General features: G+C 43.3%; 1 protein-coding gene and 1 long non-coding RNA gene across 8 annotated transcripts in view; one reads left to right on the top strand and one right to left on the bottom strand.

The window, feature by feature from the left end:
- The first annotated feature begins 150 nt into the window (after positions 1–150).
- On the top strand, positions 151–25,817 carry LOC133272727 (uncharacterized). 4 transcript variants are annotated; one of them, XR_009744531.1, is made up of 6 exons: positions 151–361; positions 12,814–12,948; positions 18,260–18,359; positions 22,060–22,342; positions 22,839–23,450; positions 25,469–25,817. It is a non-coding gene; the product is annotated as an uncharacterized LOC133272727 (long non-coding RNA). The 4 variants fall into 4 exon arrangements; XR_009744529.1 differs by lacking the exon at positions 22,839–23,450; XR_009744530.1 differs by lacking the exons at positions 22,060–22,342; positions 22,839–23,450 and having other exon boundaries at positions 154–534.
- Positions 19,522–26,460, bottom strand: part of AFG1L (AFG1 like ATPase) — a 61,588-nt gene continuing 54,649 nt past the window's right edge. For 3 of the 4 annotated variants that reach the window (XM_061460163.1, XM_061460161.1, XM_061460160.1), the window contains exons 11-13: positions 24,716–24,856; positions 22,863–22,976; positions 19,522–22,157 (exon numbers count right to left, since the gene is read on the bottom strand). In XM_061460163.1, coding sequence (XP_061316147.1) covers positions 22,023–22,157; positions 22,863–22,976; positions 24,716–24,856 — 390 coding nt within the window. In that variant the 3' untranslated portion in view covers positions 19,522–22,022. The remainder of the gene's footprint in view (positions 22,158–22,862; positions 22,977–24,715; positions 24,857–26,460) is intronic. The other variant, XM_061460162.1, reaches the window with a different exon arrangement.

The raw sequence follows: 26,460 nt of genomic DNA on the forward strand, positions 1-26,460 counted from the left end.
AACACCCTCCCTCAACCCCCGTGACGGCCTTGGGCGGGCTCGGCTCGGCTCGGCCCGGGCCGCACCCTGGAGGCAGCGGCAGCAGCAGCAGCGGCGGGCCGGGAGGGATGGCTGGGCCCCGGGCCGGCCTGCTGCGGGACTGGCTGTCGGGGTGAGCAGCGGCCACCGGGGCCTGGCTGTCGTGAGGCTGGCGGGGAGGCGGCCGCTGATGCATGGTGGGGACGGGCGGCTTCGGTACGGTCCCTGCAAGCCCTGCCCGGGCCCCATCCCGCGGAGCTGCCCTCTCGTTCAGCAGGGGAAAGCAGTGGGCAGGCTTCGGGTACGGCTGACAGCGGCGCTGGGAGAAAAGGCTTTCCGGAAGGTACTGTGGCACTCGCACTGAACGTTACCTTCAGCCAGAAGCTACAGCTGCACCGAGGGATGAGCAAAGCCATACCTTGGTTTCCCTGTTGCCCTTGTCTCAGAGCTAAGCTGAAGCCTACCTCTGGAGGGGACTCGCAGCGCTGCCTGAAGCAATGGAGGCCTGAACATGGGGTGAGGGTCAGGGAGTGGGTGCGTTTTGGGAACAACGATCCAGCGAGCCAAGTGTCTAGAGTTGCATCACTGACAGACTCAAAAGCTGCACCTCTAAAACTGCATCGTTGGTTGGCTTCATGGAGCAAAACATGTCCCCAAGGTGGCTGACCTGTCTACACGGTGCTGTGCAGAGGATGTAGCTTCAATCCCTTCTTCACAGTAGTGGTTCTTATACATCACAGCCCTGAAATAACCACCTTTCACAGTTCTGCTTCCCTCTGCCTGCAAACATAAGGCACACTCGTACAACAGGAGCTTTAATCGGGGATCAGGTAAAGAGAGTGAGTGCTACAGGAAAGGATTTCCCTTTGCCAAGGCTCAGCCTAGCAGCTCTTTTTGAGAGCAGGTGCCTACATAGAGCCTATTTCAGTTCTTCCAAATAATTAATTATTGTCTCCGGTGTGTGGCCGCAGGAGGAAGAAGTCCAAGCACCTCCCTTCCCCTGTCATTCTGTATCTGCAGTGATCAGAGCACTTGCCTAGAAGCTGGAGATACGGCTCCTGGTTCTTTTCCCAGAACTTTGTGTTTTGTTCTCTGACAAACATTTGATGTAAAGCACAGTGAGCAAACTTTGAGAAGGGGACTGAAATCCAAGGTTGTTCCTCTCCCTCCCCTGTGGCAATGTTATTATTGCTAAGTCATGGCCTCTCCTAGATTGCTCCCGTGAATCCTGAATCCCCACCCTCTTCCCCCAGGCAGCAGTACGGGTTCAACAGGCTGTTTGAAAATGGGAGTGCATGTTAGGCTAGCCTCCCTCCCAGTGGATATTCTTCAGGCTAGCCTACCTCCTGGATAAGATACTCTTCAGGAAGGTCAGAAGGAGTCATCTGAACCCCATTGGGCTGAAGGGGGAGAAGTTGACCTTGGGTCTCCTGCTATGGATGCACACGGAGGAGGGAAGGAATTTCTCCCCCCTGGGGAGTTGAGAAAGGGTTCAAAGGGGCTGGTGGAGTGTTAAGCAAAAGCAGTCAGAGGCTCAGCACATGGTGGGGAAGTCAATGATAAGCATCTGCAGCTGGTTCTCTCTCTCCCACCCTGGAGGAACTGAGCGGCTGCTGACTCAGGAGCTGCAGCAAGTCAGAGGAATGGGAAAGGGGTCACATTTCCTGAGTGTTTGAGACATGCCACATCTAGCAGTGCTGTAGAGATGGGTACCTCATACCTGCTGTTGCATCTTGGAAGAACAATCATAGCAGTGTGCCATAAGGAGCTGGAGCCCACTGGTATGTGTTGGATGTGTTGTGAGCAGGTTGCACAGCCCGGAACGTGGGTCTCATCTTGCATGGAGACGTGTCTGAGCTCTGAATTCCAGTGCTGGGCCCAGGGTGAGGAGGGGCATGGAGCTGCCCAATGTGGGGTGGTTCTGGGTATGTGAAAGGCAGAATGTCCTGTGTCTTGGGATGCTAGCAATTTAAAAATAGGACTCCAGAGCCTCTGGGATTATGCACTGGTTGACCTGGGGCTTTTGGGAGGGCATTTCTTAACTTTAATGCCTCAGTTCTGTTCTTGTCCTGCTTCTGATATTAAAGTCCTTATGTTCCTTGCGGCTCGTGAATGTCACTTAAATGTGTTTGGGGCATGCAATTATAGCTAGCTGCCCTGGAAACTCCTCCTGGAATCTGAAAAGTTGAAGTCTTCCATTTATATGCATCTTTGCCTGCCTTGCAAAAGCATTTTCTTCAGTCTAGCAAACTGCCGTGTTAAAGGTGTGCATAAGTCATTCACTGCTGTTTTACCTGCAGAGAGCCATGACAGGGAGAGTGGGGCTTGATTTTATTAAGTTGTTTCTTTGGGGGGTACTGTTTAAGTGAGCACACATAACTGAATACATGCTGAGAACTGATCTGCTGATGAGCCTTGCATTTTCTAAATACAGTAGCTACTCTTCATAGTAGGCATGTTAAGCTTAAGATATATCCAAGTAGAGGTACTATAAGCCCTGTTTTATCAAAATGGATTTTTTTTTTCCCTTGGAAGTAAACAGGGAAAACCGTGGAGGAACTGTAGCTGAGATCTGACAGATGTTCAAGTACGTGAAGCTTAAAGAGGAACGTATGCTATTCAGTTTGCTCACAGAGGCTTTGTGACCTGTGTCTTCGCAGTAATGATGACACAAGCTTTTTTGAATAAAAGGAAGAAATTAACTGCCTTGGCTAATTGTACCCTTGCTAGCTGGCTAACCAAGGACGCCATTTGACTGTGAAAACTGTTGGTGCACCCAGATCTCTCAGCTGAGGAGAATATCTTAAGTGAGAGTGTTCCCGTATCTGTGGGTTAGAAGGGCTATTTTAAAATCTTCCTAATTGGAAAATGAAACCCTATTGCTTCAAAACAGTGGTGCACTGCTTTGAAAAATTAAGACCATATGGAATCATTTATTACTTTTCAATACGTATTCAGTCTCTGGTGCAATTTTATGTACTCGCTAATGCATAAAGTCTTTTGGAGCGGGAATAAAGCACCACAAAGCATGATTTAATGCCATAGGGTCACCAAATCTGTTTCAGATTACTGGATATTTCAATCTCCTGAAAAGAAGGGGATGTCCCTGCAAAAATGAAACAGTGAAACAATGATGAGGGGTGGGGCATGAAGCCCTTAAATCTGAAGCACTTTGGAAATACAGTGCACATACCAACGAAAACTTTTCAAGGAATCAGTGTGGGGATTTGGTCATGTAAGAGATACAGTTATGAAACAAATTATACTAACAGGAAAGTTAAAGTCAGTGTTAATAGTACAATACTTGGCTGTGATTTAAGGCATCTTAATGAATCATGTTTTCAAACAGTATAGGCCCACATAGGCATGTGACTGCAAGAGAAAATAAGAGCAAGTAATTGAGGAATGAACGAAAGTGCTTTTGTTTATAGTTCTTTGGTCAATGAACTATATGCCTATTCTTGTGCTTATTCACAAACACCTCTCTCTCTTTCTTCCAGAAATCAAATCCAAACATTTTTGTTCTAACTTTGCTAGAGTAGTTCTTTGTGCTTTGGTTCTTTTTGTATGACTTCTGCAAGGTTAAGACTTTCAGTGCCCTTCCTCTGGCAAGTTGCTGAGAGGGGTCCAATGCCTTAGCTGCTGGTTTTGGGCTTTTTCTTTTGCTGCATGATGAGCTGTGGGGCAATCTTTGCTCTTGGGGCCCAGGCATTTTCCTTTCAGTGGTTCAGCAGAGACCAACAAGTAGAGGCTGACTCTGAGTTAACCATGCATAGTTCGTGCCACCTGGCAATGAGCTCTGCAGGCAAGGGAGGCAATCTTTATACCTTTATCATGAACCTGAGAGCATTATAATCATCTGGCTAGTTACAGTTTAACAGAAAGATCATTTTTCATCTTGCTGTGGTGCTGTGCTTTCTTTTAAATGTCATCTGTAGAGTCTCACAGTGAGTGGGAGCTTCAGTTTTGCTTTATATTTTGTACAGATACTGATAGAAACTTTTTCATATGAACATGGTCCTCTAGGTCACTGAAAAAGAGACATTCTTTGAGGCATAAGCAAACTAAAAAGTGTTTGCAGTAACTTTTACACTTCAGATTGTTTTGTCAGTATATTTTTGTCATTTATGACCAGTAGATTAATTGTCTGGTTCTTTTATTAAGGTTGAAATCTTACATTTTTAAAAGCGCTATTAAACAAGCAATTAATCTTCAGCTTTCCTGTAGCACTGAAGCTTGTTCATCATGTTGTGCCTTCCATCATTTGTTAAATGTTTGATAATTGATAGTAGTAATTTTAAATAAGTTCAGCTCTTTTGTTCAGAACAAGTAGAGTATGCATGCTGCTTCTGGATCAACACCTTCACATGACCTCACCCGCCTGCTCAAATTATAGCATCAAATAACATACTTCAGGCAAAATGAAGCCAGTTGAATGAATACTCAATGAGGATTAAAACAAATACCATGAGAAGTAATTGCTGTCTTTGATTAGCTTTTATCCAGATTCTATGTCTTAGGTACTGGAAAATCTTAAATAAAATCTTCTTTGAAGTCCCTTAAGCATTACTGAGAGTAATTGTCAGTTTAAGTATGTATTCTGACTTTAACTTGTATGTGTGACTGATAAGACTATTACTTGCCCATAGATGGCAATAGCATTACACTGCTGAAGTAGCCCCCCAGCCTAAGAAATAAATGAGGCTGTGTTGGTGGTGAATATTAACTTGGGGAATGGGAAGAAAAAATATCTTGCCTTTTTTTTTTGGTGATGGGGACTGTTCTACTTGCAGGAATGTTGGGACTAATCATGTGAGAAAAGATCCTGGAGTGAGAGGCTGCATGCATCCCATGTCTGAGATCAGGGTTTGTTCTGTGAAGCTGACCTTTAAAACAGCCTGAAAATGAGGAACGTGGCACCAGAGAGCAGGAAGCATGAAATGATGTAAGATTTGTTTCTTCTGCATAGGAATACTTTTTTTTTTTTTTTTTGTTAAAGCTCCAGGTTTGTGATTCAGCATTTTCTGCCACTGACAGAATAAAAGAAAGGGAAAAAATCAGTGGAAAGAAAGAATGTTCCTATTGTTCTAGCCAAAATCTAAAAAAATACTAGACATCAGGTATTTTTGTTCCCTTCTGTGGAGCTGGGGGGAGATTATTTTTCTCAAAAATCACTCTTTCCTCAACCTCCTGATCTGAGAACCCTGGAATTGGAGAAAAATTGGTTCATAGGCTTAGCCTGGATGCCTCCTCTACCTGTAACTGGTGTGAAGTGCCACCAGCTCTGTTGGTTTTACATACCTGGGTGAAGCTTCCTGCTGGAAGCTCTGTTGCAATGGAAATCTTGCCTCTTCAAGGATGCCCCAGCCTGTTGCCACCTGTCTGATCTGAAACCCTGCTGACCTGTGAGGAAAGAAGGTTCAGAAGGAGAAAGCAAAGGAATTGCTTCATGCTCCTGCTTCCTTGGAGGCTGATTCTGTGTTAAGATTTCTCTCTCTTGGTAAAGGGGGAGCGGTGGTGGAGAGCACTCCAGGGACTGCAACTCAGCTGGGTCCACAGCAAGACTGCAGAATGGTCCCTGGCACAGTGTTGGCCCAGGCTGCTAGCACTTTCCCAAGCAGTTCCCAGGCATGGATGCAAAAAGTCTAGTTGCAGCTACTCCACTTTGATGGGTAAGAAGTTTTAACAGCCTGGATACAGTCAGTCTGTATCCATTGGCTAGTTCATCCTCATGGATGTGGTCTAGCTGTGCCAGAGATGGTCTGTGCCCATATCTGTGTACCCTGCACAGGGTCAGCCTTGATTTTCAATGTTGAATCATGTTACAGTGAGCAAGCAGGGAGACAGCTTTGTCATGCTTTCTCTTCACCTGCTGAGACTGCTGAGATGGCAGCACCAATGAAGGTGACTGGCTGTTTTTCAGTTGCTCTAAATGCCAGCAAGGAAGCCAGCTTGCATCTGCCTAAAATTCTGCATAGATTTATTTTAAGTCATAAGGGACAAGCAACTGGATATGAGCATGTACTGTATTTGTGAGACCAGCACTGGGATGACTTGCGTGTTTTAAATTGATGTTGAAAAATGGGTGGTGGAACATTAGAGCCACACAAAATGATTCAGAGCCTGAAGAAAATGCTTTGCAATGGGAGATGTGAAGCAGTCACTCTCTCTAGCTTATCAAAAAAGACTGAGCAGGGAATTGATTATGATGGTGAAGAAACTTCCCTGGGAGAAAAATATCAGGTACTGAAAGGCTCTTTAATCTAGTAAATTATGGGAATGTGTAGCAGCACGCTGAAACCAGATGAATTCAGATGAAAAAAACCTGGCCAAAAATTTCTTGGAATGAAGGTGATTAATCACTGTGCAGGTGATTAATCACTGTAACAAGCTGTCAGGGCAGTTGGCACATTTTCCAGATGTGTCCGAGCCAAGATGGGCATGCTTCTGATGGGTGTGCTCTAACTGCAGTTAAAAGCATGAGTGACACTGTAGTCAAGTCTCAGGCAAGGTATGCCAGTGAGGTTTGAAGGGCTGTGATACGCAAGAGGCTGACTAACAGTTCCCAAAGGAGCTGTGAAGATCTAATGGTTCCCATCTGTCCTTAACCTGTGAAAGGCTGAGTAAAACAGCACTTAGCAGAAAGCGGAAGGGAAGAATCAAAATGACAGCCCAGTTGCTGGCACACTAATGTGCCCTCTGTATCTGCAAGGACTGTATCTCTCTGCTCAGGGCTTTACTAACATATTCTCAACACCCACCAGAAAGCTGATCTTTCTCCAGTCCACAAGCCCTCTGTACTGATTGGCATCAGTGGCTTTTGTCTTAGAAGAGCATGAATAAAAATTCATGATGCGTAGTGGCTCATGTAGTAGCTTGGCTAAGTAGTTTTCCTTTTTGTTTGTTATTGTTTCATCTTCATGAGCTTTGGACTGGCCTGTTCTCCATGCCTCCTGGTTTCCCTAGTACCCATTTCCTTGTATTGCCTTTGCCACCAGGCTCAGCACATGGTGCTGTGTTGATATTCTGTAATGCAGTAGATCTTGCAGGCTGCTTCTTACTCAGTCTGGCACCATTTGTTCGTCATAACTTGAGAAAAAGAACCCTGCCTTTCTTGCACAGATTTCACACGGGATGGGTATGTCAGTGATGTGCTGTGTACATAAGAGCTTGTCAGGAACTTTTTGATAAGTGCCTTTCACCCAGAAGTACAAATCTGTAAATGCTGTAGCTATTGAGAGGAATGCAGTAAGGTATCTTTGCAAAATACCTGCAATTTGTATCTAGAAAAGTGCTCTAATCTCCTTTTAAAAACAGCACTTCTCTCCCAGAAAACCAGTTGGTAGTGGAAATCTAGATTTTCTCATTTCCTTTGTCTTTTCTGGGGTCCCCCTTCACAGAATCATTAGTGTTGGAAGGGTCTTCTAGAGATCATCTAGTCTAACCACCCTACCAAGACAGGGCCACCTAGAGCAGGTTACACAGGAATGCGTCCAGGTGGGGTTTGAATGTCTACAGGGAGGGAGACTCCACAGTCTCCTTGGACAGCCTGTTCCAGTGCTCTGCCACCCTCAACATAAAAAAGTTCTTCCTCATGTTGACGTGAAACTACTTGTGGTTTAGTCTGTGGCCATTGCTCCTTGTTCTCTCGCTGTGCAGCACTGAAAAAAGTCTGGCACTATGTTCCTGGCACCCGTCTTCGGGATATTTACATGCATTATTGAGATCCCCTCTCAGCCTTCTCTTCTCTAGACTAAGCAGGCCCAGCTCCTGCAATCTCTCCTCATAAGAGAGATGCTCCAGACCCCTGATCATCCTTGTGGCCCTCCACTGGACAATCTGGTCCTCCCCATATGTTTGGGATGAAACAAAAATTTTATTCTCTCAGGCTAGAAGTCAGGTTTTCTGGCTTCTCCTTGTTCCAGAGGGTAGTTTTGTACAAAGTCAGAGCTGAAACAAGGCAAATGATGGGATGGAGCTGTCATCCAGTTGTCATCAAAGCCCACAAGCTGTTAACCTAGTGCATGGATTCTCCAGAACTTGGGAAGTTAGAGGGGTTTGAACTGAGGTCTCCAAATAATAAGTGAAAGTCCTAAACTTATTTTTAAGTAAGGGAAAAAAAAACTTAAGAATTTTTTCTATTTCTGGGGGGAAAGTATGGGGGAAGGTGCCTCTGGAAAGCAGTAGAAGGATTCAGTCATATGCATAGTAATGTGTAATTGAAGGATGGTGGCTTTGCCCAGCTGGCTTAGATCTCACCTCTAAGCCTGTACTCAAAAAGACCTAACTATTCTGAGTGGCATGGGAAGCTCTCCAGGGCCTAGAATGTGAGAAATAATCAATTCTTGTAGAAACATTTCTGCAATGCTGTGGAATCCAGCCAAGAGACATGATGAAAGTGAAAACTGTTTTCTAGGACATCCAGTTTCATTTAATTTTGTCATGCCCATAAAACTTTTCAGCAAACGTCTGTATCTTTCCTTGTGTTGATTGTGTCCTGCATCCTTTTGTGGTTTGGTTACCCTGGCAATCCAGCTAATTTTCCAGAAATGTCAGCTCCGTCAGAATTCATTGACTTGTTACATTAATGGCCTGCTTGCTCCTACAGTAGACTTCAGCATTCATTGATTGCAAATTGTTTCATGGGCTTGGACCCGTGTGAGAAGAGATCTGCAGAGAGGGTTATGCTCTGGCACACTTGATTGGAGCTGATTTTCTTCCCTCATGTCTTCTTCACTCTGGCTGGACTGATGGTTCTTGTTTCTTGAAACAGTGGGGTAATTTTTCTACGTATCACCAGACTTCTGTTCCAGTAAGTTCTCAGCAGGAATGAAGTTTTCCAGTAAAAGTCTCTTATGTGCCTCCCTTCAGTGTGCTTGTACAATAGTTTGACTTGAAAAACTCTCAACATCATTTCTGCCTTTAGGCAAGCCACAGAGGGAGTAAGCATAACAAGTTTGTCTATATTTTCCACTTGATTTTAGCATATTTTAGAGCTTGAGGATGAAGAGATACAACCTACAAAGTACTTAAATATGCGACAACACTGAGCATTCAGATGCATGGCTCAGTGAATGCCATGTGGGTTGTTTGCACTCTATATGGGGAAGAGTTTGATGTCCCACAAGAACAAAACCTGGCTGCATGAGTTGCTGCTTGCACCAGCCAGCAGAGGATATAAGCCTGGAAGGGGAAGCCCACATGGGGAAGCCCAAGCAGACAAGAGCTGCTCCCATTGAAAAAAATCCAACAGAATAATTAAAAAAACCCACAAATAACCCATGACGTGTTAAAAAGAGGTTGACCCATGTCTTTTAGTATCTTCTTTGCCTCTTTGCCTATGTTTCTGGAGAGGATACAGCTTGCACGTTCTCCTCTGGATACTGGCAGTGGAGAGGATTGATGCAAGATGAACCACATGGGAGGAGGAGTGGAGAGACTGTGGTGATGAAGGGGTGGCAGAACAAGACTGGGGAGTTTCCTGAAGCTTTTAACCACAGCAAGCCCAAGCAAGGGCCATCTCTTTTTATAAAGCCACACTTGTGGGGTTTCCTTTGAGAAGTCCACCATAAGTGAAATCCTACAAGTGCTTGAGGAGTCCACCATAAGCCAAATCCTACACGTGCTCTGGATCTCAGAGTGTGAAGGTTTCAGGCTTGTTCAAAAGCCAGGTCTTTCCCATCTTGGAGGGCATTGGCTTGTACTGTTGGGGATGAAATGAGGCTGTATCAACTCCAAAGCTGTTCCAGGTGTTGTGATTTTTTGAGAACAATGTCAGGATTCCAGCAGATGAAGATGACCACACTAAGGAGATTTTTTCACTGAGATATAGAAAGCAATACAGAGAGCTGTCATCACAGCTGCACCTGAAGGTAGGATTTTCTTCCTTTCTCATAAGACCACTTATACACACACTGAGTATCCTAGAATTAAATAAAATCCCAGGCATGCATGGCATTACTCACCAGTTCCACTTGCCAAAAATTTCCCACATGTAGCAACAGTAATGATTCTCCCCTGAGAGCTTCTGCACCCCAGGGTGGAGATGGCCTCCCAACACCATGCCAATGTGGTGCCAACACATGCTAAAAAGGGTAGGCTGGAGGTAGCAATCCAGGTGAGGAGGTGCCTGCCTGAGAAGTCACAAGGTAGCCATGCAGGAGACCTCGGGGAGCTTCTGGGGGCCTGCCTGATGCTTCACTCAAAAGCACATATGCCTTGTACCCTGAGTCAAGGGATCCTGCATGATGGTGCAGATGGGAGGATTTTGCTTGAGCCATTTCAAGGCAGGATCTGGCTCTGGGGGGGAAGGCTGGGATAGGACCAAGCGATGTGGTATGTCATATTTATCTGAATATAAGGAAGGCAGGTCCACTTCCAAGGAAGCCCTCTCTTCCCAAAAATGGTTGTATATTAAAAATATAGATCTTCTGCGTCACAGGGTCATGTCATCCCAGTCCTGCGTAAGCTTCCACTGCAACCCCTTAGCACCTCTTTTTGATGATAGCCCTACCTGACATGGTGTCTTGGTTTCAGCTGGGATAGAGTTAATTTTCTCCTTAGTAGCTGGTGCAGTGCTGTGCTTTGGGTTCAGCCTGAGAACAATGCTGATAACACATCGATGTTTTAGTTGTCGCTAAGTAGCGCTTACCTTGATCAAGGACTTGTGAGTCTCTCATGCTCTGCCAGTGAGGAGGGGCACAAGAAGCCAGGAGGAAGCACGGACAGGACACCTGACCCAGACTAACCAAAGGGGTATTCCATACCACAGCATGTCATGCCCAGTACATAAACTGGGGGGAGTTACTTGGAAGGCAAGGCAGCCTAGGTCAGGCTGGATGGTGAGCAATGGGATTGTGTATCACTTGTCTGTCTTGGGGTTTATTCCTCTCTCTTTTTCTTTTTATTATTAAACTTTTTCTCAATTACTAAACTGTTCTTATCTCAACCTGTGGGATTTGCCTTTTTCCATCCCACCCAGGGTGGTCGGGGCATGAGCGAGTGGCTGTGTGACCCTGAGTTGCTGGCTGCGCTCAAGCCAGGACACGTGGAATATGGGTTGTCCCTAAAGCATTTGGTGTGACCACACACATGCCTTCTGCCTCCAGCCAGCCATGGAGCATGCCCCAGTGCTGCTGCCACAGCACCCTGTGCAGCCACTTAACCTTTTACTCCTCGCCTGGAACGATGGTCTTCGGAGTTTCCGCTTTTTGTTTGAAAGGAATGTCTGCCCAAGCTATCACGGTGTGTTTATTTCACTTCGTTCTCAGTCTGACGGCAAGGTGAAAAGTCTGGGCATATTTTAGCAGTCATTTTTAGAATGGCGTTTGCAGAAGCAGCAGCCGGTAACAGCTCGGGCTGGGCCGTGTGCCGTGAGGCCGCTCTGCCATCTTGTGGGCCTCGCCGCGCTTGCAGGCCGCTGGTCAGCCCTCGCAGCTGCAAGCGCCACGCGAAACCCTCATAAAACATATCTAGAGATATATATATGCTTTATATATATATATATTTCCCTTTCTCTTTTTTAACTAAGGGTAGAAGGACGCCTGAGGCACCGTCCTGGGGCATACGGTCCATTTCGTCTCTGGGGGAGATGACTGCAGAGCAAGTGGGTATGTTTTCGAAGCCCTGGTAGATGTAAGCCTTAGGGGGTCCTGGGCTGTCCAGATGTCTCCTTCCCTTATCTTTAGGGCAGGTTTCCCGATAGATCTTTGCCAGTCTGGAACTTTATAGCCCCGATTTTTTGCTTGCTAATTTCTTACCAGCAGAGAGGCCAGACTATTCACACTATGGAGAAGACGAGGCTGTGTGTTTCAATTGGAAGTGCTGTCGAACAGCACAAGTAACAAGTGCTATCTCTGTGCAAATGTCCTGCTTGTGGCTGTTGAAACCCCGATTAAGAGAGAGCATTGCTAGGGCTTCCACACTGGTGAGGGAAAAAGAAATTCTCTCCCCTGTGGCAAGAGGAGAGATCCCGACACACGGTGGAGCTAGATGATGGCATATTGTGTGCCCAAGTACAAAGGTATTCTGACAAAACAGGATTAGAGACTAGCTTTCTTTTCTCAGAGTCAGCCTCTTAGGCTAATATCCTGCCTTAGTCTGGGTTCTGCAATTTGCCTAGATTATGGAATAGTGCTGCCTCAAGCCACTTGGAATACAGCAATGAACTTGTCTGTTGCCACTGATGGCAAATGCTTTGAAGTTAGGGGAGAGGGGGGTCACAAATCCTGACAGCACGTCTATCCTCTCCTTTCATCAGGAGCATCTCAGCCCCAGTGAAACTGTAAAATCTCCCCAAGAGCTGTAGCATAACAGGGCTTCATGCATCCCCCTTGGATGACCCTGGAAGAGGTGTGGAGTGAAGGCAATGGGAAGGTGGGAGCTTGTGTCTTTTAAGAAATGGGAAGATGGGAGTTTGTGTCTTAAGAAGTGGGAAGCTCTGCTGAAACCCACTTTCCCCTGATTTTAGTCTCTTCGGTCATCTTCCTGTTTAAAGGATAGGAGGTGCTAAAGCCCAGCTTCTCCTTTATAGGGACCTACGTTCCACTCTAGCCAGGTACTCAGATACACTGAAGGATTTTGACCCAAGAGCTGAGGATTTTGCAGCTGATTTCTCACCTGGGACATACAGCATTAACACCTCAATAACTTCAGCTCCCAGTGAGCTGGCAAAAGTGTTCTCAGCCCAGAAAGTTTTTCTGTTTTCTTTCCATCTGTAGCAGTTGATGGGAGAAGCAGGTGGTTTACCAGTTGGTCGTGCTCACCTTGTAAACTTTGTTCCTCTTCCACATCAAGTCATTCATGACACTTGGCCTTTGATTTGTCATCACCTTCTCATTCTGGAAAACTTAAATAAACCCTGGACCCAACAGAAGGGAACCACTGAGCTGCCTGGATGCTGAACTGCGGTAGCAGATGCTTAAACAGGAGGTAGGTGGCAATTGTGCCTTTGAGTTTCACAGAAAGAGGAGCTGAGGTGGGAGTGGGGCTGGGGGAGGAGGAAGCAGCACTGTGCAGCTGACCAAGGGCAAGCAAACGGTTGGCAGGCAGGTCCCTGTTTGGTTGAGGGGACACTAGTTCTCAAGCTGAACAGGAAAAGGCAATCTGAAGGACAAGGGCACAGCTTTGTAATGGTACAGGGGACCCCGGGAAAGACTGTAAAATGAGAACGATCAATTAACAAGCTGCTGTGGCTTCAGGAAAACCATTATAGACATACTGATGTAATAAGCACATCTGATGCACAGAAGCTGTTTAACCTTCAGCCTTGTGCCTTATAAAGCACCTCTGGAGCACTGGGTAAAGCTGTTAATTATTAGGGTCAATCTTAGCAGACGGAGGTGTCCTCAAGTATGAGTTGCTGTGATACACTCATAATTTCTCCATTATGTCAATAACTAATTTCCTAAATTGCTCAAGAATTGACAGATTGACATCCATTAACCAGCCCTTAACTCATGGCTGTGGGAGCAGTTGGTTACAAGTCAAAAGCACTGCAAAACCCATTCATAGTTCCTTGAATACATATATCTATATGTGTACAGACACATACATACACACCACTGTAACAGCTTGCTGTGAGCCATTAGGAAGCCAAATAACCAATGTATATAAAAAGCTTAAGTAGACAATTATTGACATTGCCTTGAGCAGATATTTTAATCCTTGAGCACTGCCTTCAGGTGCTCTGGGAGCAGAAGATGAAGTCAGTTTGACTTCTAAAGAACTGTGTATTGAGAAACCGTAAATGAACAGAATCACAATCAGATCAAAATATCAATAACAGTTACTGTCAAAATGCATTGTTTTTTTTAATCTGAAAATTCCAAACAGGAAAACATTTCATGGATTCAGTAAGTGGTGACTTGTTACATTGTTCACCCTCACGCAGGGTGACAAATCTCATTGTTCTTATTCGTACAGGTCATATAATTTTTTGTACTTAAATGCAAACTTTTTTTCAAGCACAGCCTATGAAGAAGAGGTATATTTGGAAACCATGATATAGACAGGTAGGGACTTCTACTGATTCACAAAGTGGTTTTATTGTTCTGTCTCAAAGCCAAGCACAATTGGAAAAGCAACTGGCCCAAGCAGAGCAGTTGTAAAGTGGTGCAACACTGAAGGCCATGCTGCCTGAGCTGGTACACTGGCTACATGCAGCTTGAGGAGGAGAAGGAACATAGCTATGTTACTTTGTCACAGCATTACATGTGTCTGAGCTTACCTGAGACTCTTCTGGCTGACAGCCTAAATTAAAGGAGGCCAAGGAGAAACGGGAGAGAGGAATAAAAGAAACGATAGTGATAAAACCAAAAGATACTGATGGTCCTTCAGGGCATTGGCTGGAATAACTGCTGCCAGCCTGCTGCCAGGAGGGTGACAAGCATTTTTTCAAGGCCAGTGATGAACACAAAAGGATATTAAGCCCTCCCCCAGCATAGATGAAAGGACCAGAAGTGGGGGTATGGAAAGGAGGTAAGAGCATCCTCTTAAGGAGAGACATTAGTGGAGTTGCAGATGCACCTGGGTGTGCAGCCAAAACTGGGGACTGATGGGCTGCAAGGGGGATTTCAGGGGCTTGTCTGAGTTGTTTGTGGGAGGCTCCCACTGTTGGTGGGAGGCTTAGTCATCTCTTGGTTTGCGGCAGGATTTTGGCTGTACTGCCTGCTGCTCTGACCCAAAGGGACAGTTTCAGCTGTCCACCACAGGCTGTTTGTAGGGGAAGGGGCTGGCAGATGAGGTGTTCAAAGAGTGCACTCTTGTTCATATATATCAGCATGGTGGGGACAACACACACAACAAAATGGGGGTGCCAGCCCAGTCAGATGGAGGTGGACATGGCAGCAGCCCTCATCTGCTGCTCTTGTGCCCTTGGAGAGACGGCAAAGCTGGGCTCGGGGAGGAACACTGCTCCCCCACCTGGAACCATCTCTGGCTTTGCTTTTTCCCCACAGATGTCCTTTATTAGACTGGCTGCTACCAGCTTTCCTCACAAACCTCATCTTACCCGTGTCCTTAGACTGCCACAGCATGACTGCTGCAGCATCCCTGCTATACCTGTGAGAGGGGGCAAGTGCCCGCAGGAGAGGCTCTCTGCAGAGGGAGAGGGAGCCCAGGTGCACCGGAGCCATCTTCCCACCGAAACTGCCCAGCCGGCTGTGACTGAAATTTAATTTGCCTGGTGCATTCAGTGGACATTTTAATCAGCGTTTCCTACAATCTACTTGGCAAAGAGGCTCAACTGGCAGCTGCCTGACTGAATGGGCTTTGCACCCAGTCTAACCTTCTCCATTTGTAATTTCCAGTGCTGGAAAACCTCTCTGTCTCACTCTCAGAAGTTTCTATAGCAATCACAGCCATCCTAGTGAAGCACTGAAAATGGCAGCCTATTCAGATTTTAATTTCGCTGGACAGTAATTGCTCCTCTCTCCATTGGCCTCTGAAATGTTACTTTTCAGTAGATAGCAACTGCCACTGAAGGAGACTGGTCCTCTGCCTATGTTTTCAACAAATTTCACTCTCCACCCCAACTAACTTTGTTAGCTGTTTGCAAAATGTTTGAACTTTGACTAGCAGGAAGAGATATTGGGCACATTGTACCTCAGCTACAGGAAAGACCTGACATGAGTGATGCTCTTAAGCCTGCAGGAAAAAAACTTCACCACCCAACACATCATGTTGTGACCTGAACGTTATCCATCACTGTAGGTAGAAAAAGTTACACAAGTGTGTTTGGCTTTGCTAATTGTAAAATACCGGAGGATACAAAGAAAGCCTTTTTCTTCATGTCAGTGAGCTTACTTTTCTTGGTTCAGTTAACTTCAGCTTAAACAATCACTTGATCTTTTGTTCCATGCTTCGTCTTTCACTGGCTGTGATCGCTCTTAATTACTGTGACACTGAAGAGCCTAGTGCTAAAAATATATTAAGTAACAGAATGAAAAGTTTTGCTCCTTGCAAGAAGAGGATGCTGTAGAATTGTACCACAGCTTGTGGAGGAGCTGATCAACCATTTCTTAAACTCTTCTAATAATCTTTCCCTATACTTTTATGGCTATTGTTGCCAACTGGAAAAATTAGCTTAAAGCTGAGTAAGGGGAATTGTGGATAAGTGTTTGCAATTTGGCTTTGGACTGACACAGTGTGATTGCACTCAAAGAATTTGAAGTCTTTGCACTGGCAGCAGTAATTGAATCTGGGAATATAGGATTCGCATTGGAAAAGAGTGGATTTTTATAACAATTTAAATGAACAATTTCAGCTACAGAGTGGATTAACAGAGCCAACTAAACCCTTCACCCTGACAAAGAACTGGCGGGAGGACTATAGAAACTCATCCAGAATTTTACCAACATGAATGCAGAGTAATAGGTCAGTGAGAAGCATTTCTGTATTTTAGTGGCGCTCTTAGAATTCAATTCAATTTAAAACAAAAGTTGTTTTACAAATATGTGGAGAATGCAGAAGGCTGGAGAGGGAGCAAGTGGCCTGCATCCTCCATCTGCTCCATCCTCCCTCTGCTCTCACGCAAGGCACTGCTGCTGCAAGTCCTTCTCGGGGGAGAGAAAGGCAGATGCAAGCACTGCTGCAACCCAGGGTTCAGAAAACGTCCCCTTTTCTGCAGGGGCACAGATGCACCCCCAGACCTGTATTTCATATGTACCAGAGCTCTCAAGGCCCAAAGCCAAGCAGCAGGAAACTCCAAGTGCAGGAGTCTTGGGAAGCAGAGACACACACGAACTTACATCAGAAATGAGGGTGCAGAACAACAGCAAAAGATTAAGGATCCCAAGACAAGTAGTGCTCTTCTCTGTCAAGAGATGGACACATTGGGTTTGCTCATCTCTGGCAGGAAATGGATGAGGGGGATATGAGAGAAACACCCACTGGGCAAACAAAACTGCAAAGGCAGATTAGCTGCATCTGTTCTTGAAGTATTTTGGAAGAGGCAGCAAAGCATGTAAAGGGACTGTTCCTTGAGCAAAATAACTAGACCCCGATGTCTCACTGCAGCAGGATGCTTGAGGGGAAAAATAAAAGATTTAAATTAGCCTGGAGAAGAATGCAGTGTTTACGTGAGTAACAAGGGATGCAACCACTGGTGAGGATATGGCATCCTGCTCCACAAACCTCTGCAAATCTGTAATGAGGGGGTATTAAGAAATTTTCTGGATGCTATTCTCAAACACTGGATATTGCACTGCTGCAGGCAAGATACTGGAGCAAGTTGGTTACAGCTCGATACTCAGTATGACAGTCCCTCCATGCAAGAAATGGGGAGACTGAATGTTTCCAGTAGGAGGCATAAAAATAGCCCCCAAATTTAACCCCTCCTAGAAAACTTTACACCACTGGTTTCTCAAGCCCAAACTGTAAAACACTCTTGATCCTCTGCCACTGGCATCCATGGAGAAGTGTCACACTGCAGCCTTGCTCTCCCATTCACAACACTTAAGAGGTGCTGCATGAGGGCGCCTGCACCGGGGGCTGCAGTGGCCCTCCCAGCCCATCAGAGCAGGGACTTCCCTGCCTGCCCAAGTGTTAACTAACTGCTTCCCAGGGGCACTTTTACAAGCTGTGCAGAGCCTGTAAAAACTAACTGCAGCACTAATTAGCTGTCAGCAAAAGCACATCTTGAACAGTAAGAATCACAAATTAACAGGAAAAAAAAAAAGAGCACTTTAATTGTGGTTTGCGCTCAAGCTGCAGTGCCTCACCCTCAAGTTGCTGAAGAAAAGAGTCAGGTAGAAAATAGGGTTCTAAACCCCAAAATGAAGGCTGCCAGCAGCAGTAACTGAAGAGGACAAGTCTAAACTGCCTCTGGAGGAGGAGCTCACAAGCCCTGGGCACACCTGCCAAAGGCTGAGCCCCATGTTGGGCAATGGCCTGCGGTGCTATGGCTCATCCAGGCAAGCAAGTGCCCAGAAACCTGCAGTGCTGCAGATCCAACTTTGTCCCCTGGATACAGAGATAAAAAACCTAAATCTCACCAAGTCATTAACAGAAGGCCTTTCTATTCAGAACACTTACTTACCTAAAAATAGCATGAATGATAAGTGAAATGTTTATAAAATCTGGATTTATTTATTTTTATTACAACATAAATTATTCTCAACAGAAGAATTTAATAGTGTTCAGTTTGTTATATATTAGACTCAAAATGATATATTTAAAAAAAATAATTCTCAGTATACAAGGAGAATCCCAACAGAATTTACAAAGCCACTGTAGTTCACAGGTGCAGGAGCTAAGGTTGTAATGAATCATATAGGAAATGTGTTGTTAAAAGTAGAAGAAAATCTACCTGACTTGATGAAGGTTTGAATCATAAAGCTCAGGTTATTTTTTTTTTTCTTTCTTTAAAATAGATTCTTTATTTAAAAAATATCCTCACAGCAAAGAGGCACGTGATGTGTATGTAGTTGATGGCAATAATTCTGTAACCCAAACAAGGAAACTAATCCACTTTGAGTAGCTAAATTATTTTTTGCACTATTTACATACTTTACTGAAGTATTTTCATCCCAGAGCCTCAGCAAGCATCTTAGAATATTAATGAGTGAAGTCTGGCAGTACTCCAGTGTCAGCAAATCAGAAAGTAACATCATTCCCATTCTGTCAACAGGGAAACTGAGTCACAGATCCAGGTAACTGCAGAAGGAAACCTCCTGGATCTTGATCCTCTTAGACAGGCCTTGATGGAGAGACTGTTCTTTCTCTTTGTTAGATGTCTGGTGACTATGAAAAGCACTGTTTGAAACTTGGTCAGGTCTTTTTTTCCGATGTTTAAACTGCTTCAAAATAGGTGACATTATCCAGCTATAGTGTCATTATGGTCACCTTTAATCAAAAAAGGCCATTAATGGTTTTCTTTTTTAGATCAAAAGCAACAACAGCAAGAAGGCACCTCTGATCCCTCCAGAGACCTTTGGAGGGCCGTCTTGATACACCCAAACTACTGCAATTGTTCCCTCAATCTGTGAAAAGGTAAATACTGAAAAGCTGTGACTTTAAAAGACAGAATTGCGTTATTTATTTAAAATATAAGTAAGAGCTACTGCACAAGAATGCAAAATGAAAATACAGCTTTAAAGATAAAATGTTTGTATGGATAAAGTAACTATCCTCACAGAAGCTGTAATTTAGATTTTCAGGCACTGAGAACATTCCTTTGTCAATCAAATATTTGAAACAAGTTAGCTGAGAGATTCTTAGCCAGCATGTGGCCTTTACAAACCAACATGAAACATTTTGCATGGTCCATAATGACAAGGATTTTGCTTCCTGTGACAGCAAAATATAATACCACATTAATAGGATTACTCAAAATTACTTTTGAAATTAACTTGGCAATAATGGTTGTTGAATTACTAAAAGGGAAATAAAAATTTGTTGCAGATCCTAGATGACATGAACTTACAAGTTAAGAAAACCTAAAAAGCCAATACTTGATCTTGGGATAGAGGCATCCAGCATAAATCCAGCAATTTTAAGGCCATCAAGGAGTATGCATAGTTTATTCACAGGCATCTCACTCTTTACATTTTGGCAAATACAACATTTTAATGTGGTAATAAAAAGCCACAGACCACTGCTGTCTCGCAGCAGCCAGGAGCAGGCCAGGCAGCAGGGGACAGGACTGCTGGGATCACCCTCAGGACTGCAGGTGATGCAGCACCCTGGGCCAGGACATGCCCAGTGCTGTCCATCATGCCCTAGGGATGGACACTAGGCCTGTCAGCACAGGCCCAGGCTCATGAGTATAGACTGCCACGTATAAATACAGAACCAGACACACTTAAGTTATATAAATTAGTTTTATCTGTATTTATATATATATGTATATAGTAAGTATAGGGGTGTGTATATACACAGACACATATGCATGAATCTCAATAGTCCCTCTGTTGAGAAACCTAATACAAATCTCTGAAAATATACATCAATTATTCATATAGCCATTGCTCATGCAGTATAAGCAATGTATTCTGATTGGGGTTTTCATTAATACACATTAAAATTCTCCATGGTAGTCACCCTTGTGGGAATAACAACACAGCTGCATAACTTGTAAACTATAAATATAGGCTTTAGAAATTCTTTGAAGAACAGGTATAGCCACTGTAAGTCTTCCAAGACAAACAAGCGGTCAGAACAGAAAACCAGACTTGAGCACATGGCTCCAAACCATCTGTATTCTCAAAACGCATGCAAGTGCACACGATCTGTCCAGTCTTCCCTGCTGTCCCAAAATCCCTTTCAAAAGCTTTCTGTAACTGTGATGGAGGGCTACAACTGAAACAATTTAATCAGGCTAAACAAAGGCAGAAAAGAATATTTTGGGGAACAGATACAGTACAAGAAAAAGGTCATGTTGCAAAGTCTAAGAAAACCCCTTAAATGTGGGGACAGTGAGTTATGTATCTATCTCCTCCCTAAGCAATCAGGGCAACCTTTTCAGTCCATCTGCATAATATTTTTCCCTCTTCAGGGGTTCTAAATATGTTATTAAATTAACCTTTTATAAAAATGCACTATAAGTCAATAAGCATAATACTGTATTTTGTCTCTGTTAAACCCCAAAATTACAGAGTCATAGAATAGTTGGGGTTGGAAAAGACCTTAAGATCACCTAATTCCAAAGCCCCTGCCATGGGCAGTGACACCTTCCACTAAACCATGTCACCCAAGACTCCATCCAACCTGCCCCGAACACTGCCATGGATGGAGCATTTACTACTTACTACTTCCTTAAGCAACCTGTTCCAGTGCCTCACCATGCTCAGAGTGAAGAACTTCCTCCTTATATCCAATCTAAACTTCCAATGTTTAAGTTTTAACCCGTTACCCCTTGTCCTGTCACTACAGTCCCTAATGAAGAGTCCCTCCCCAGCATCCCTATAGGCCCCCTTCAGATACTGGAAGGCTGCTATGAGGTCTCCACGCAGCCTTCTCTTCTCCAGGATGAACAGCCCCGACTTTCTCAGCCTCTCTTCATACGGGAGGTGCTCCAGTCCCCTGATCATCCTCGTGGCCCTTCTCTGGACTTGTTCCAACAGTTCCATGTCCTTTTTATGTTGAGGACACCAGAACTGCACACAATACTCCAAGTGAGGTCTCATGAGAGCAGTGTAGAGGGGCAGGATCACTCTCCCCACATCAGAGCAGGTGTGCTAGAAGCAATATAAGGTTAGGTATAGATGAAGCCTGAGAAAATTCAGGGTAGACATATAACGCTGGTGTAAAGGCAGCATATCCAGGCATGCAAGAACTGCAAAATTTAGAGTATTAACTTGCACTTATATGTTACAGTATACACTGTCCTGTCATAGTTTCTTTTCCCAGCAGTGATTACCTTGGTTTTAACTGTGTGCAGTTTCAAGCGCCTTCAGTCTCCTCCTCAGGGTTCTTGCATGGCTCAAACCATTAGTTTACAATGAACTAAACTGATTAACAGGCTGATTACAGGAAACTTAGAGCCTGAAAAGTCAGCAGATGGCTCCACACAGAAAATAAGGGGCAAATAAACCCACAACAGAATACACAACAGAGCAGTTCCAGAATTCTATCAGGGACCTATACAACATGAGGAGTTTCATAGAGACAGCATTTGATTTTTCTCTTGTGCCAACTGCATTGTACATGACAGAAGCAGCGCATCAACCATTAAGTGTCCTTTTCACATGACATTCTAAATCTACTGTGAACCCTGCATAGCCCGTCAACTTTGTCTCTAGACCAATTCTCCAGAAAAATTCTAATCTCATTAAATTTACTGAATATCAACATTGTATTTTACAGAAAAGAAAATTAAGGCAAAATTTCACATGTCCACACACTGATGGTACTGAAAAATAATCGAGTCCTCATTTCTTAAGCACAAAAAACAACTGATGAAAGAAAATATGGTCCGGATGATAAAGTGCAATTATTATTTCAGTTGTGCTAAAAACCTTTCCAATTCTGTAGTTTTACTTCTGGTGATTTTATTCAACTTTTAATTACAACATATTTTTGCTTCTGTCTCCATCTTTCCAGTACTGTTCAGTCTGCATTTCTGTAAGCCGAGAGAGAGTACGCTGAAAGGCAAAGATTTCCTCTTCTCCTGTGAACATGGAGAGTCCTTTGGCGGAATCCTACATTAATACAGAAAAACAACACCACAGAACTAACTGTGAGAGACATAGCTGTACCAAAGTCCATCCTACCCAACTCCTAAAGCTGAGTGTTTCACAGGCCTTGATGATACAAGACAGTAGCATAGCACCAAAAAACTGAAATTTAAGTCCAAATATTAAAGGAAAACACCTATTTCACCTAGGTAATCTTCTGAAGGAATGTAGCAAAACAGTAACTTGGGTTTAAAACTGCATGATGATGTGTTAACCATCTATTTTCACTTTCCTGTTGACTACTTGCATACGGATTTAGAGAAATCATTTAAAAATTCATTAACAATAACTAGGCTATAGGGAAAAAGGAAAACCAGAATTGGTACCGTGCAAAATAGTATTGTTTGTGAGGATTTGTGAAGCAGTCCTATGTAGTCTAGGAAGATGTAAAACAGACTTTCATTTCTGTATTTTAAATGTAAACTGAAATCAGTATTTTCATACACGATTGTGCAAATATAATGATTAACTTCAGCAAAATGGTTCTATATATCATGACATTGACTATGAATCAATAACATGCTATTATGAGAGCAAAAGACACACTGCAGAAAAAGCAGCAAATCACTAGTCAAATATTTACTTGATTCCTCGTCCTAAAATGCTGCTCTAATCATGAGACCAAATCCAATTCTGTTAAAAAAGGGAGAAGATATTACTATCACGTACATGGCTCAAGTCCAAATCATCCATCAAGACTCTGTTGTTCTCTATCTCACCACTGTCATGTTCTACCAGGAACAAGCTTTGGAGAGGAGCCACTGCAGAACAAATAATACGCACCTGAGAGAAGGAAAAGAGGCAACAATCTCATCACTTGGGCTTTGGAGAAAACAGATAAAAATACATGTTTCATGGAAAGCAAACTTCAAATCACGACCTTGTTTCTTTTCAAGGTATTTTCCTTTTCTCTCATTAGCACTGCTGTTACAGATCTACTTGACTTGGTCATTTGGAATACTAACCTTGCAAGATCTTTTTCTCAATAACAATTCATGTAACTTTTACACAGAGAACAGAATAAGTATGGTAGTGAATCCTCAGAATATCTGCTATACAGGCAATGAGTTCACAATCAACTTTCTACAGTAACAGCTATAAAGTGTTTGTAACCAATGCTTTCTTTCTCCCCCACAGTTAAAATTCCTCTCAGTATCTAAGTGCACTGCACACATATTTCCACCTAAAGAATGTTTAAATTCCAAGTTTTCCAGAAGGCTGAGTGGAGCCACTCTTCCTTTCACCCATGCTACTCAAGTGCATATTACCGGTAATAACAATGCACGTTATCTGCTAATAGCAATAATGATGCTGTTTTCACGTGTGCTGGAAGGAGGTACAATCTGCAGTGAGGTAGGGTATCACAGGGGGCTACAATGAAGACAGGTTGAAGTATTTTTACAGGAGGAGATACTTGCTGAGAGTAGGCAGACAATATATTTGCACTCTGGACAAGTCTCCACAAATAGGCTCTCTCAGGTGTTTTTTTCCTAACAACTACTTGTGACAGGAGCTTAACACTTGTGGTTTTCCTGTGGAGGAAGGAATAGGAAGCAGCTGTTTGCTTGCAATTCTTAATGACAGCATGTAGGTAGAGCAGACAACCTCACCCCCCTTATTTCTAACACACTATTATTAGTTTATAAGTATTAGCGTATCCTCTTAGAAATTGTCCACTTCCAAATCGTAAAGTACAAAGAATCTGGCTGACCTGAATAAGACTACTCATGCACTTTGTTCAATACCTTGCTGAAGTGGGGCCTTTCTGATGATCTTGCCAGGACATTCTTTGGAAAAAAAATAATCTCGATCTTTCCTGATTGCATAAATATTTAAGTGTGTGCACATATAATCACACACAGGACAGGGTTTCATACCTTGTATTACTTTTAAAAAATCATCTTAAACATGAACTTCTCTTTGTTTTAATGGTGCTGATTTTGCTTCCATGATTGAAACCTCTGTAAATTCACATGAAGTGCTGTATTTATCATTACTATTCCATTAGCAGTTCTGCAACCTCACATAAAGCCTACAGTGATTGTTTCCTTTAAACTTAATAATGTAACTATGCTATTAACTCCTCAGTACCCTGTTCAGGAAGGCTGATTCCTGACTAACTGCCCATGCAGATTAAAATCTAAAAAATTTAAATTTACTCAGCACAGCTGGCAGCACAATCTTTCCTTATTAAAATGATGACATGGTTTCTGTGGATTTCCTGGGTTAGGAAGGAAATAACATCCCTATTCGGGAAAGGCAAATGAGCTCAGGCTTGTATGTATGGTCATGTTCAATACTCACAGAAATATAAAAACCAACAAACCAAAACCTGCTTATTTGCCTTTATAGTGATGAGACCTCTTTTGTGAAGCTGGAATGATGGTTCTTTGCAGAGCTAGTGCATTCTGCTTATGTTTTCCAAATCATTACTATAGAAAGCCTTACTTCAAACCAATTGGATGTCAGATTTTAGAGCTCCCAATATTACTCTGCACACATAGGAAAGGCTTGGTTCTCACCTTATGCTCATAAAAGGTATCAATAAGAGTAATGAAGCGACGAGCTTGTGTCCTTTTTGCCACTGTAAGAAGCGGTATGTCACGAACAAAGACTGTGTCAAAGTGCTTTGATATTTCCAAATAGTCACTGGCTCCAAGAGGCTGAAACAAAACCCATAAGAAATGCACGGCAATGTCACAACTCCCCAGCTGATGAAATGTGCTGTACCTACAGTGTAATGTGGTTCTAAAGCACTGCAATAGTGCTAAAAACAGTAAATAAAAAATATTTTCTAACTGAAATTGCTAGACAAATGTGCCGTAGGCTAAGCGTAACTACTTACCTAAAACCCTCCCACAAGAAGTTATTTTGAGCAACTGTTAATGGCTGTCCATAACCAGGACTTTGGGTTTTATCTAGACACAAGAATGAAAAACCTGTAGAAATGGTTCTTATGCAAGCACAGGAGAATGAAGCCCTGCTGGCATTCCAAAAATTCTTCTGAAAATGAATGGGAATAAGCTACAGCTTCTCACCGGCTAACCCCCAGGCAGGTATTAAAGCCTGTCTCTAAGCCAGTTCTCTCATTTGCAGTCCTATGAACCACCCTGCTTTCCCATTCATAACCATGCAACTTCCCTGGGACATCTATGGAAATGTACGATTACAAAACCTTCTAAATGTTTTTAGCAGCGTTTCAGAGCAGTATATACTATATCCTCTCCTCAAAGTTATATATACTGTTTATTTTCTTCCTCCATTTTATTCCCCAGCCACTGCTATGGACTTCTTAACCAGAAACCAAGAAGATAATCATCTTGAGAGCCAAAAACAGCTTCACGCATCACCTCTGAAAAAACACTTATCTGGACAAAGAGTAGCTGAAGTCAAAACGTTTTGATGAGATAAAGCATGAAAATATTCAAGAAAGTGAAAGGAACTGCTGGATAGAAACATCACAGAGCTAGCCCACCACATCTCTCACCATCAAACAGCAACAGGTAGGTGGACAATAATCCCATCAAGTGAAAAAGAAAACAATGGAAGCACTAAAAGCAGCAACACAACTAGGATGCTGCTGGAGATTTTAAGATTGGTGGTAAGCAAACAGTTTATGCAATTTTTATTCAATATTGTAATTCAATTATATAATTTTATTCAATACTTAGGACTGAAGTACTGTTAAGTACAAGAGAGATCACCAGTGTGCTGAGTACCTGAGAGGCACAGCAACAGTGATATAATTGCATGCGGGAAAGGAAATAATTTCTCATGTCTCTCCTTAGGTAAGAAATTACAGGTATCACCACTATTCAGGTTCATTCTTTTATCACATGGAGATCTCAACCACCCTTCTGCCAAAGCCTGTGGAATTATTCTGTGATATACTTTCTCACCCAAACCATATAAATACACCCCATTTCTGGGGAGGTATCAAGTATTAAAAGTTGATCCCTAAAATAAATAAAAATCAAAGACTTCAAACTTTAGCAAAATCCACAAACTGAAGCACCTGACCACTGAGCTATACATCTAGGAACTTCATGGGTACCTTGGTGGATATCCAAACATCAAAATTAAAAACCTGGGGAGTCAGAGAGGAAACAGGTGGAAAATAAAAGGCAAATGCATTTCAAATGGATAAGAAAGGAAGACGGAATACTTCTTTTGCTTTTACGCAGACATAAACCCACGGTCCATAGAGGATTACAGTATGTATCTTTATCATAGCTGAACAATCTACTTCAGCTGTGCAAAAAGCAGG

Source organism: Pezoporus flaviventris, unplaced genomic scaffold (genome assembly GCF_033815535.1).
Source record: "Pezoporus flaviventris isolate CSIRO_AGI_PZ_B2104156 unplaced genomic scaffold, CSIRO_AGI_Pfla_v1 ptg000031l, whole genome shotgun sequence".
NCBI classification, from domain to species: domain Eukaryota; kingdom Metazoa; phylum Chordata; class Aves; order Psittaciformes; family Psittacidae; genus Pezoporus; species Pezoporus flaviventris.